Raw genomic sequence first — 12,963 nt, forward strand, 5'->3', positions numbered from 1 at the left:
CTTGTCAATGGCTTTGCACGGAGGGCGAGGCCCTGTGGCCGTGTCCTCCCTGGAGCCATCCAGAATGATGTCCGTTCTGGGTGACGGGTGAACAAATTTGGAGCAGGTCTTGGTCAACTTTGTGGTTCACTCATCCCAGAATGTGTCAAGGACAAGGGGCCCCACCTGGGCATTGACAGCAGTTCCTTGTCTGCCCTAAGCATCACCAAGAAGTGCTGGGGATGATGGGTTCAATGCTTTCCCAGGGAGAGCTGCTCGTGGAGCGTGGTCAATTGGCCTTTGAGGCGGGGAGCGGGGGAAGGGGGAAGGCTGTGCAGGTGGAGGCCGGGCCTTCGGGGAGCCCCACGCACCCAGCACTGTTTCTGCACGTGCAGCAGCTTTAGGGCTGTGGCAGAGCCCTCTCTCCCCGCCATACGGAAGGCCTCACCTTTCTCAGGTTTTAACCAATGAGATTGGGGAAGATGTGAACATCCAGCAGCTCCTGTCCTCACCTGGGACGTGGAGGGGTCGAGCTCAACAAATTCTCGTCTTGCAGAGCAAGGTGAGTGAGTCATCAGACTTCTCCTGGCCCTGAACGTAAGGCTTGAAATGCCCCAGAAAGACCCACGCTGACCCACATTAGAGACACAGAACCCGAAAATGGCCTTTAGGTTCTGCAGAGCACACTTGCAGGGCTGTTGTTCTACGTTCTCCCCAGCCAGCCTGATTTTCATTTGTCATAAAGTGAACAAGCATTTATATAATACTACATACCAGGCACTGGCGCTCAACAAATACCAGAGCCTCTGATTTATTTTACTCCAGGCAGATTTTTTTCCCCTGGTTCATGTAAATTTGCGTGACTGTTGTAGGCTTTTCCCAGTTTTGTCCAGATGCCTGTAGGCTTTTGAAGGTTTTAATTACCATCCCCCCCCAAAAAAAACTTAGCCTGTCTCCCTCTTTACGCTCCTAGAGGCTAGGAACAGGGGCTCCGCAGCCGGACTGCTTGGCTTCAAATCTCAGCCCACCACCCACCAACTGTGTGGCCTTGGGCAAGTTGCTTCGCCTCTCTGTGCCTCAGTTTCCTCCTCTGTGTACTGTGGATAACGACAGTGCCTACCCCGCAGCGTTGCTGGGAGGACTGAATGAGTACAGATGTGTAAATTGCTTACCACAGGGCCTGGCATGGAGGAAACACCGTCCGAAGGTTCGCTGTCCCAAGAAACCAAGAGTCACACAAATAAGTGTGTCGTTTCCACTATTTGCCAAGTGCATTGCCTTCATTCCCAGGTTCCCAGGTGGCTTTTCCCCTCAGGGTCTCCTGTGGGATCCCTGAAGCCAACACCAAGGGGGAGAGGTCTCTGAAAAACTGTGGTTAACGACCAGTGTGTGGCCTCGTGGTTCAAGAGACCTGAGTCTGAGTCTGGCCTCAGTCACTGGTCTCTAAGTTTGGTGTCTTTGGGCAAATCTCTTCATCTCTCTGTGTCGCAGTCTCCTCGCCTGTAAAATGGAAATAATAATGCCTTCCTTGTAGGGTTGTTGTGGGTTAAATGAAATATCGTTTGGGAAGTGCCCAGCACAGTGCCTGGCCATAGTAAACACTCAACACATTAGTTATTATTGTGAGTGTTGTTAAGCTGTGAACAAACGGTTCAAAGTGTTCTTTAACGTTTAAATGGAATTACCACACAGTGCCACACGAGGGCACTGAAATGTGCCTTCAAACCCATACTGAGGCCCTTGACCAGGGATCCTAGTGAATTTTGCCCCTGGCTCAGGTTTACCCAACTTTGTTCCATCATTTATGTTGCGTTGACGTGGAAATCAGGGTTAGAAGGACCCTGGGAGTTATCCACTTTAAACCCAGTGTGATCAAGCCGTGGTTCTGTCGGATGACATCCACCTCCCCTGTGCCGAGGGCTTCACCCAGGCCATTTTGGGGTTTCTCGAAGCTGCCTAATCCTAGAAATCACCCGTAGCACTTGTTTAAAATGCAGATCCCCGCGTTCTTCCCCTGGAGCTCTGACTTGTTGGTATGGAGTGGGCCCCAAGATCTGTCATCCCAAGAAGCGTCTTGGGGACTCCCAGGCTCAGACAACTTCAGGGTACGGAATTCTCATAACAACATGATGCAGCGTGTTACTCACAGGCCTCTCCACAGATGAGGGACCTGAGATTCAGAGACGTTAAGTAATCTGTGCACAGTCACACAGCCGGCGAGGCTTTGAGCTGGTCTCCCCGCTTCCAAACCCTGCCCGCCCTCTGCAGCACCTCCTCCAAGTGGCCAGGAGCCCGTAGCCTCCCGAGGAGCCCGCCCGGGCTTGGGTGGCCTGTCAGTTCTTCCTGGTACTAAGACCTGCTATCCTTTCCCTCCCAAGTTCCTGGGGCTACACATCTGCTTCTTGGCCTCAGAGATAGGGTGATTTTTCTCATTTACTTTGAAGTCTCTCTTTTCCAAGCGAAACCTCCCCAGTGTCTCCCCTTGTTTTGCTCAGGATGCCACCGCAGGTCCCTCCCATCCGTCCCCCACCCCAGTCCCTCTCCTAGGGACCTCCACGTCCATCTGGAACCGTGTTGTCCTCTGTCTGGTGGGGTCTCCTGTCACATCACAGGGCGGCCCCTCTGAGGGTCGAGTCTGACTGCAGACCTGTTGTGGAACCACCCTCAGGTTCGAGAGCTTGAGAAACAGCTGGGACAGACTCGGAGCCGGTCGGTAGAAACGGCCAGTGATGAGCTGTCTGTCTATCCCGATCCAAGGAAGCTGTCGGCACAGGAGAAAAATCTGCGGAGGATCCACAACCTGGAGAGGGAAAAACAGGAAAGCTGGGAGGTAACGTGTGCCTGGCAGGGGGTCAGGGGCGCCTGGGGCCAGGAGACCACGACCACCCCTGTGAGGACTTGGAGGCTCTGAGGTTCGGGGTCACCTCTGTGCATGTTCCTCACGTCCTGTCCCTCCACCTTGAGCTGCCTGACGGGTTCCTCACCCAGAGCCCATTTCATGGACGTCGGGTGGCCGCATTCTGGCTGTTTTGGAGATGCTGGACCTGAAACCAGCTCTTGGTGGAATGAGGCACTTCGGTTTGAACCCTAGGCTTGGCGCTGTCCACCGAAGCATGGCTTTTCTCTTTTTGCCTCTCAGGCAGGGATTGAGGGTCCTCGGGAGGACACACCCAGCGTTGGCCAGTGGGTTTCCTCTCGTGTCCGAGTCTGGCCCCTGTGTTCTCGGGCTGTCATCCATCTGGGTCACGTCCATCATGTGCTTGGGCTGCCTGACACCCCGGGAGGCCGAGGCTGGGAGTCAGGGCTCAGGCCCCACTGACTTGCCCTGTGACCTCAACAAGTCCCCTCCCAGCTCTGGCCTCACCAGCGAGTGAGAGCGAGGGCTCAGCTGTGGCCCGAGTCCCACTCAGCCCTGCAGCCCGTGACCGTGCCCTCTGGTTACAGAAACTTGCAGCGGAGCGGGATGCCCTCCAGAGAGAGCTCGAGGAGCTGAAAAAGAAGTTTGAGGGCGTGAGGTCCCGGAACAAGGTGCTGTCGAGCGAAGTGAAGACCCTCAGGAGTCAGATGGGGACCCTCGTGGAGAAGGGCCGGCATGACGACGAGCTCATCGACGCCCTCATGGTACAGCCACCTCTGGGACCCCTGCCCCACCCAGAGGCCTGTGACCCAGCCCCAGCTCCCCCGGAGCCCTCCCTCACCCCAAAATGCCACCTGCATAACCCGGGAGCTCATTGCCTCCACTGGGCCCAGCCCCGAAGCTTGGCTGCAAGTACGGGAGCAACTCAGAGGCTGCCCGAGGGCCAGTACAGGTCGCGTTATGTGAGGTTGATGCCGGGCACAAGGCACTGCACCTGTGGACCCCAAAGGAGAAAGAAGAGGATGAGGGGGCAGCAGATGGGATTACACCCTGGGATATTTCTCATGGAGGAACGGAAGGGACGACGGAGCGGGGCGCTGGTGCATATCCTTGTCTGTGTGACAGCATACAGCACCCCCGCTTCTGGGCACGTGGGGTGTGGTTTATAATGGTTAGTCACCAAGATAACCCTTAGGGACACATAATCCCATTGCACGGATGGGGAAACCAAGGCTCTAATTGGCTAGATAAGTCATCCAAGGCCACACAACTGAATTCAAACCTCCTTTGATTAACAAAGCCGCACTGCTTTCCTGACCCTAGCCTGGCCTTTTCCCTCTGGGGCCTGAGCCACCCCAGGGTTTTGGTCTCTGAATTCCTAGCTGTGCCCACAGGCCCCTGGGGTGGTCATGACTGGCTTGACGGTGGTGCAAGGGGGAACTGATGCTGGCTTAGGCATGCCTTGGTCCATAATAATTCACCAGGCAGTGTGGTGGGCAGGGCACAAAAGACCTGAAATCTGGGCCCCCTCTGTTCATACCTCACTGTGTGATTCTAGGCTAATTGCATCTCCTCTCTGAGCCTCAGGTCTCAGTTTTTATTTTATTTTTATAAATTTATTTATTTCATTTGTTTATTTTTGGCTGTGTTGGCTCTTCGTTGCTGTGCGCGGGCTTCTCATTGCGGTGGCTTCTCTTGTTGCGGAGCACGGGCTCTAGGCGCACGGGCTTCAGTAGTTGTGGCACTCAGGCTCAGTAGTTGTGGCTCGCAGGCTCAGTAGTTTTGGCGCATGGGCTTAGTTGCTCCGCAGCATGTGGGATCTTCCCGGACCAGGGCTCAAATCCGTGTCCCCTGCATTGGCAGGCGGATTCTCAACCACTGCGCCACCAGGGAAGCCTCAGCTCCCAGTTTTTTTTGTTTTTTGTTTTTTTTTTAAATTATGACAAACTTATTATTTATTTATTTATTTATTTATTGCGGTACGCGGGCCTCACACTGCCGTGGCCTCTCCCGTTGCGGAGCACAGGCTCCGGACGCGCAGGCCCAGCGGCCATGGCTCACAGGCCCAGCCGCTCCGCGGCATGTGGGATCCTCCCGGACCGGGGCACGAACCTGCGTCCCCTGCGCCGGCAGGTGGGCTCTCAACCACTGCGCCACCAGGGAAGCCCAGCTCCCAGTTTTTAAATAAGGACGTCCATTGACGTCCCTGGGGCCACTATTCTTTGTCACTGAAGGTGCATGGTGAGAGCTGCAAACAAGCCCTAGCCCTGCCATTCACCAGCAGTGTGTCCTGGGCTCTCTGGGCCTCCATTTCCTCCACAAAGAGGTGACGACAACGCCCTCACCTGTTCCAGGTCACCAATATGGTCCTTCCCAGCCCCCAGGCAGGAAGCCTCCACCCCAGAGGTCTCCTTGGGAGCATCTCCAGGGAGGGGGCCTCCATCAGGTGCTGAAGGATCCGTGGTGAGGGGTCCAGGTACTGCCTTCAAAGGTGGTCTTCCAGCACAGTGGGATAGGGCTTCTTTTTACCCACTGGCTGAGGGGCCACCATCTGAGCTGTTTTCTGTTGTCCCGAGAGCCGCTTAGATGTCCTTCTTAGCCTCGATCTCAGGGAGAAAGAAGTTGAGGACAGGAAAACCTGGTTGAACCCCGCCCTGAGGACAGGCAAGGTGTTCCTCCTGCTTCTCAGGGAAACACTAGCGTCCCACTGTTAGGTTCCCGAGGGAGCAGGGAAGGGGTGGGAGCTGCGGGTGGGAGGAGGTGGTCTTCTCTCGTGTCCTTCTTTACTCAGGGCCGTGGCTGACCCTCACCCACCCTCCCACTGGGCCCCGCAGGACCAGCTGAAGCAGCTACAGGAGATTCTGGGCAGCCTGAGTCTGCAGGAGGAGAAGACGCGAGCGTCCAAGCACCACTTGCACCAGCAGCTCAACAATGAGGCTCAGCAGAGCAGCAGCCTCGTGGCCCAGCTGCGGGCCACGGTGGCTGAGCGGGAGGCCAAGGTGCGGCAGCTGGAGGTGGAGATCGGGCAACTCAGTATGCAGGTGAGTAGGGCGCTGGCTCAGCCCAGCATCCATTCCCAAGTCCTGGCAAGTCCATCCAGTATCCAGAGAAACCTCAACCACCTCCGCTTCTCCCCACCTGCCTTCACTTGGGCTGCGCCACGTCCTACCTGGTCCCACTTTGGCCCCCTGCTTCCATCTGGCTCCCCGGCCCATTGTGCACACAGCTTTCCTCTCGAAGGGACACACCAGATTGTCTCCCTGCTCCACATAAAACCTGTCTGTGGCTCCCCATCACTCTCCGCCTCACCCAGTCCTCAAGGGTTCGGGCTCCTGCCAGCTCACCCTCTCCCTCCCCAGCTGTGGCCTTCGTCCTCATGGTCCAAGATGGTGGCCACAGTGCCAGCCTTTACGTCCACATTCCAGGCAGTGGGATGGCAGAAGGGAAGCCACGCTCCTTCGTCCAGTTTGCAGGGCGCCATGTGACTAGCTCCTGCTGCCCCCCCAACCCTGAATCTTCTCTTCACTCCCCACTTTCCACAACTCTGGCCATGTGAATGCCATTTAGCTCCTCCATGGCCTTACTTTCTCCCTACCCTGGGCCTGTGCACATACCTGAAGCACACACCTTCCCTTTCCTCCCCCTCAGCCTTTAGATCTTATTAGTCAAGAGCTCCTCCAGGAAGTTCCAGGGCTCCCATTCTGGGTTACGTGCCCCTCCTGGGCACTCTCCTAACTCCCTGTACATTCCCAAGCCAAACTTTGGTCGTGCTGTGTGATCAATTTCCTGTTTTCTCCCCCAACCTCTCCTTGAGGGGGAAAAGACCATGGTGCCTGGCCCAAGACTGAGCCCACAGTAGTTGCTCAGTCAATGCTCGTCTAAGGAGTGAGCTCCCGAAGATGTTTTCCCTCGGCCGAGGCCTGGAAGGGACAGCATCTTCACCTCACCGCTGTCCTGGCTCCAGGCACACAAAAGAAGACTGTCTCACCTCAGAGGCCCCCGGACAGCTGGGGCCAAGCGCTACCCACCAGACAAGCTGGCACACACTGAGAGTTTTCTCAGGATGGGCAGGGCTTGGGGGACAGGCCAGGTTGTTTGGGGCTCACGCCAACTGGCCCACCGTTGATGGCAGCCTGACCGCCTGCTGGGGGTCCTGCAGTGCTCCTCCTTCAGCCGGCCCCACCAACCATCCGGAAGAGGGAGGGATGGGGGAAGGTCTGAGTGTCTCCAGCTGACAAAGGCCAGTGGCCTCAAGTCACACCTGGCATTCATCCATGTGGGTGGGGCTACCTAGAGAGGTGGGCCTGTCCCCATACTTCCCCCTGGGACCTGAATGTGGAACAACTTCCTGGCCCGGTCACCCTCCTTTGGCCATGAAGCTCCCTTTCTGAAGAGAGGCATTATTAGCTGTCATTATAATGCAAGGAGCGTCTTCACCAAACAGGCCTCGCTTTGCACTCCTGCAAAGAAGCCTCTTTCATATCTCCCGAAAGCCCCAAAATCCAGCCAAGGCCCCCTCCTGCCTCTCCAGGCCTCTGAGCCAAAGCCCTGAGAAGGGAACCCACATCTGTTCCCTGCAGTATCTTCGGAATAAAGGAGTAGGCGAGGGGTCCAGTGGGCCCGAGGTCAACCCGGCCTCCGCCAAGTTCCCCGAGGACCCGGGCCTGACCAATTCCCCGGCCTCAGCAGGCGATCACGCTGGCAGGCTTGGATCTTCTCGGTAAGAAAAAGTGGGAGGGGTTGGAAAGTGAATAGTAATTATTCAGAAGAAAGGATGGGAAGCCACGGGTGCAATTTTACGATGCCTGTGGTGTTGTCCTCCCAAAGTGGGGCGGGGTTGCGGGGGGCTTCCGTCAGCCCTGCCTCTGCATGAAGGAGCCAGTTAGGTCCAGATAGTATTACTTCAAGAGCGTTTGGTTGTAGCTCCCTGTAAATTCCTCTCCCAGCTGGCCTCGAATCTCACCTGCTTCTAGGATTCTCAAACACACCTGTGTTGGGTTGTTCGAGGCTCTGATGTCCCCTGCTCCTGTCTTGTTTTAAGCAAGCGAGGGTTCTGGAAAGGAGGGCAGCAAATCCACAGGGCTGCTGCAAGGGCCGGTGCTGGCCCCCTCCTCTGGCTCCCCAGTGCCCTGCTGGCCCCTGCTCCCCTCCCAGCTGGGCCCAGCCTGCCTGCCCGTGGTGATGTGCCCGTTCCGCCTTCGCACAGCTCCGTGACCAGCCTGGGCCACACACTGGTGGAATCTGCTCTCACATGGCCTTCCCTGCACAGTCCTCACGGGCCCTCACCCAGGTAGGAACCCAGGCCCCCCACCCCGGGCCCTCACAGGCCTTCCCATCCTTGACTGCTCAGTCAGTATTGCCATCCCATGACAAGGATGGGAAACCGAGGCCAGGCCAAGTCCAGGGACTCTTCCAAGGTTCCATAAGGACATGGAGGGTCAGGGAGGTCCAGTGCCTTATCCAACGTGATAGGGCAAGCGGCTTCAGAACTAGAGTCTCGGTCTAGTGTTCCTTCCTGCTACCACAGAGTTAACACGAGGAATCTTCCAGGGCCTGGAGCCCAGCACCTTCCCTTGCCTCCCCTTGCGCGTTGAGAGTCCATCTCTAGGGGAAGAATTTCACGTCATATGGGTTCCCACTTTAAGCCACTGATATCCCCTCAGCTCTCTGGCCCCCTCTTTGTTGACAGAATCAAGCCTTAGGGCTTAAATGGGCCCTTGTTCTTCCTGCCAGCTCACAGACAAAGGGTGGCTTTGTCCTGCCTCGGAGCCCTGTCCCGAGCCCCACCCACTGTCCACTGGAGCTGCGCTCCGGCTGTCAGCTGCTTCTCCCACCCCTCGGGCAGGTCAGTTCAGGTTCCGGTCGAGCCTCTGAGGGGCCCTCATCTCATGTTTGACTTGCTGTGTGGCTCCGGCAGATGGGTCCTCCTTGGGCTGCTATTCCCCAGGAAGTGCTTGGGATACTTCTGGCCTGACACTTGGTAGCACAGGTACCCGTGGGCCAAGGCCACCCCTGCAGATGCCCCAGCCAGCAGCCTGGGGTCACAAGGGCACTGGGAGAGAGGGGCCCAACTCTGAGCCTCAAGGGCCCATGCCACACTCTTCCAACACCACAAGGAAAACAGACAGGCTCTGTCACTCTGAGGTGGTTGTCACAGTAGTAGAGGCAAGAAGATGGACAAGATGCCCCCAAGGTCCCTTCCAGGCTTATGTGGCCATGACCTTTGCACTCCACAGGGATACAGGAGCCGATGTGCCCTGGGCTGCCCAGACTGCTGGTTCTTAAGCTTGTTTCTTCCACCACACACAAATATTTACTGAACCCAACCGTGTGCGGGCCCCTGCCCTCACGGAGCCTACAGTGCTCTCCCGTCAGCGACAGGACAGACGTTCACGGGGTGGGAGTGACCCCAGAGAGTGTGTCTGTCAGGGCTGGCGTGGCGGCTCTGATGGGGTGCCTGGGAGGCAGGCGGGGCAAGGGGATCAGCTCCTCCCCCAACACGTGAGGTCACAGGGGTGACTGGCGTAGGGTTCCCCACTGCGCTGTGCACGCGAATCAGCTGAGGATCTGCCGGGTTAGATGCAGGTTCTGATTCCGCAGGTCAGATCCTGCAGGAAGTGGGATCCTGCAGTTCCAACAAGCTCCCAGGCGATGCCACAGTCGCTGGCTCAAAGACCACACTGAGCGGCAGGGCCTTAGAGTGTATTTAGGAGCCGGAAAATGGAGGAGCCTGTAGTCCTCAGAGCCCATCTCAACCAACCCCTGTTTAGAGGGAGGACTGCGGCCCCGCCCTCCCCATGTCCTGTGATTCTGGAAGAGCGAGTCAGCATCACCAGGGTCTCCCTGGGAAGGGCGAGGGCAGAGCAGAAAGCAGCTTGGCACTCGCACATGGGCTCTGGGGGCTTGGGGTGGGGGGCAGAGCTCACCTTGGGTCCCAACCCCAGCCAGTAGGTAAGGCCCAGTGGTGAGGAGGGAACCGGTGATGGGCTGGATCAGGGCTGGAGAAAACTGACCAAATTACAAAGCAAGTGTCCAGGGTCCAGGAAAGTGGACTGGGCTTGGGGCCATGCCAGGAGATACAGGAGGGCCAGGACAGGCTGACAGGGAGACAGAGGCTGGGCCTACCTGACACTGAGAAGGGTGGTCAGGTCTCAGGCCACACAGGTTCCCAGGGCACCCCCAGGTCCCCAAGAGCCAACTTCCATAGCCACCAGACTAATTCCAGGCCCCTACAGGGATTGGATGGACGAAGGTGCTGATGAAACTACAGCCCTGCTGGGGTCTGGCTCTGGAGCCAGCTAAGTGAGGTCTAGAGACTTCAGCAGGCCCAGGAACAGTAAACTGAGAAGAAGCCAGTGGAAGAGGCCGGGAGGGGCTGGATTGGCTTCTTCTCTCTGAGGACCCCTGAATGTCCTTCCAGCCCCTCCCACCACCATAGGGATAAGCATCTCTTCAGGTAACCCTTAAATGACCTCTGCCCGCACCTTGGTCCCCAGGTTCTCGGACTCCCCAGAACAAAAAGCCTGGCAGACACAGGTGACAGAGTTCAAAGCCCTGTGGCAGGCCGCTGAGGTGGAGCGTGACCGGCTCACCGAGTTCGTCACCGTTCTGCAGAAACGGTAACACCTGGCGCCAGGGATGCACTCTCACGGGCCTAGGTGGGCTAAGGGTGGGCAGCCTGGCCCAAGGGCATCCCTCTTGGACAGAGGCCAGGCCGCGTCCATGACTGGGTCCACCTCACTGGTGAGTCTGGCTCCCACAGTGTTGGCCCCGGGCATTCCCAGCCACATCTCACGTGACCCTCAAGTGCCCCTCTGTCTCGGGGACCCGTTGTCACACTTGTGGTTTGCCCTGTCCTACGTGCCCCCCGTAGGACAGTTGCATGCAGGTGGCTGTGAGGTGGGCATCTCAAGGGAGGGACTCTCTGCAGTAGGTAAATCTCTCTGCAGTCGGATCAACTCACCAGTAATGAAGATCTTGCGTGAGCATGGCACGGCACTCGGTGTCACTGGCGGCTTTGGTGGGAAGAAGTCCCAGGCTAGACTGAGGTCTGGAATTACAAAGAGGAAGAGAGCCACTGATAGATGGGGAGCTGAGACTTCCCTGGTTGGGGGAGGAAAGTATGTGGCCCAAGGCAGTGGACCAGGGGGTTTGGTTTCCTCCAAGGGGTTGTTGACAGATTTCTATTCAGATAAATCAGTGTTCCTTGCTCAAGTGACCCTTTTGGCAAGAACTGTAGGTGCCCAGGCCAACACATGGCCCAACCATGTGACCTCCGCACTGAAAAATATCAAGGACCACACTGAATGTCTGCCTGAACAGGCCGTGTCACATGTCAGTCAGGGCTCTTTGGTGACAGACAATAGAAACCAATTCTGGCTAAATTAAGGGAAAGGAGAGTGTGGGAAGGTGCTGGCCGACTCCAAAGTACTGCCCTCCTTTGCAGGGCAGAAGAGGAGCCCAAGAAGATCCAGGGACCTTGGTAGCAGGAACCCTTGAGTGGTCTCTCCTGGGCCACTGGAACGATGTAGGCCCAGTGGCTTTCAGTTCTTGTGCCAGTGGTTTCTAGGAGAGAAGGTCTAGCTGGCCTGGGGTGGCTCACACATCCAACCCTGGACACAGGCCAGGCACCCTGACTGGAAGGACCTCCAGGTGCTGACATAATGGAGGAGGGGTGGGAATTCCCTGGCTGTCCAGTGGTTAAGGCTCCGCACTTCCACTGCAGTGGGTGTGGGTTCGATCCCTGGTCAGGGAACTAAGATCCTGCATGCCGTGCAGCGCGGCGAAAAAAAAAAAATGAAATGGAGGAGGGGCAGCTTGCCAAAGGGAAAGATGGAGTACAGTCACCAAAGGAGCTGGGGTGCTGGGATGGCCACTCCCTAAGCAGTGAGGAGTGGTCAGCTTTGTTTTCTTTTCAGTAGAAAAGAGAGGATATGAATTGCAGACATGCTCAAGCAAATGAGAAAAAGTAACATTAATTCTTTTTCTGTCATTGAAATATAATGGAGGGCTTCCCTCCATTATATTATATGGCGCAGTGGTTAAGAATCTGCGTGCTAATGCAGGGGACACGGGTTCGAGCCCTGGTCTGGGAAGATCCCACATGCCGCAGAGCAACTAAGCCTGTGCACAACTACTGAGCCCGCATGCCACAACTACTGAACCCCGTGTGCCTAGAGCCCATGCTCTGCAACAAGAGAAGCCACCGCAATGAGAAGCCCGTGCACCGCAACGAAGAGTGGGCCCCGCTCGCTGCAGCTAGAGAAAGCCTGTGTGCAGCAATGAAGACCCAATGCAGCTAAGATTAAAAAAAAATAAATAAATTTATTTTAAAATAAATAAATTAATTAAAAAAATATATATATAGTGGATAATACAAGCCTCTAACCTATCCAATGGAAGAAATATACCCAATTATGACTTAGTCTCTCTCAATTCCTTTGAGTTTATTTAATTTATTTAATTATTTATTTTGGCTGCGCTGGGTCTTCGTTGCGGTGCGGGGCTTCTCCAGCTGCGGTATGTAGGATCTTAGTTCCCTGACCAGGTATCGAACCCCGGCCCCCTGCATTGGGAGCGCAGAGTCTTAACCACTGGATCACCAGGGAAGTCCCTCCTTTGAGTTACACCTGAGCTTTGGGGCGGTGGATTTGTGCATCAAGGTGACTTGGTTATCTACTGCTGCACCATCCCAAACCCAGTGGCCTCAAATACGATGGTTTATTCTTTCTTACCATTCTGTGGGTGGCCTAGGTAATTCTGTTTCACATCATGCCACCTGGATCACTCACATGCCCCGTTCAGCCAGCTCAGCAGGGGCACCTCCATTCTCCTGTACGTGGCCTCTCTCTCCGTGTGGTGCCTCATCTTCCAGGGCCTCTGGGATGAGGGTGGGGCAAGCAAGGCGCCTAGGGCACAAAATTAAAGAGACACTCACTCTCAGAGTCACGCGTGTGTGATTCTCTCTCAGCTGATACCTAGAGCTTTGGGGGAACTGAATTTTATTTAATTTTCATTAGTTTTTAGTTTTTTTCATTAGTTTTTGATGGACCTTTAGGTTATTTTAGTCTTTTGCTTTTGCAAATAAGTTTCAAGGAACACGCTTGAACGGGTTGTGTTAGTAGCTG

At 56.0% G+C, this 12,963-nt stretch overlaps 1 protein-coding gene across 1 annotated transcript in view; it reads left to right on the forward strand.

The window, feature by feature from the left end:
• The window catches only part of CCDC13 (coiled-coil domain containing 13), a 29,151-nt gene that overhangs the window by 11,362 nt on the left and 4,826 nt on the right, over positions 1 to 12,963 (forward strand). The window contains exons 6-12 of the mRNA XM_004326600.4: positions 437 to 541; positions 2,648 to 2,809; positions 3,424 to 3,600; positions 5,671 to 5,877; positions 7,417 to 7,556; positions 8,043 to 8,126; positions 10,333 to 10,455. Coding sequence (XP_004326648.1) covers positions 437 to 541; positions 2,648 to 2,809; positions 3,424 to 3,600; positions 5,671 to 5,877; positions 7,417 to 7,556; positions 8,043 to 8,126; positions 10,333 to 10,455 — 998 coding nt within the window. The remainder of the gene's footprint in view (positions 1 to 436; positions 542 to 2,647; positions 2,810 to 3,423; positions 3,601 to 5,670; positions 5,878 to 7,416; positions 7,557 to 8,042; positions 8,127 to 10,332; positions 10,456 to 12,963) is intronic.

Source organism: Tursiops truncatus, chromosome 10 (genome assembly GCF_011762595.2).
Source record: "Tursiops truncatus isolate mTurTru1 chromosome 10, mTurTru1.mat.Y, whole genome shotgun sequence".
NCBI classification, from domain to species: domain Eukaryota; kingdom Metazoa; phylum Chordata; class Mammalia; order Artiodactyla; family Delphinidae; genus Tursiops; species Tursiops truncatus.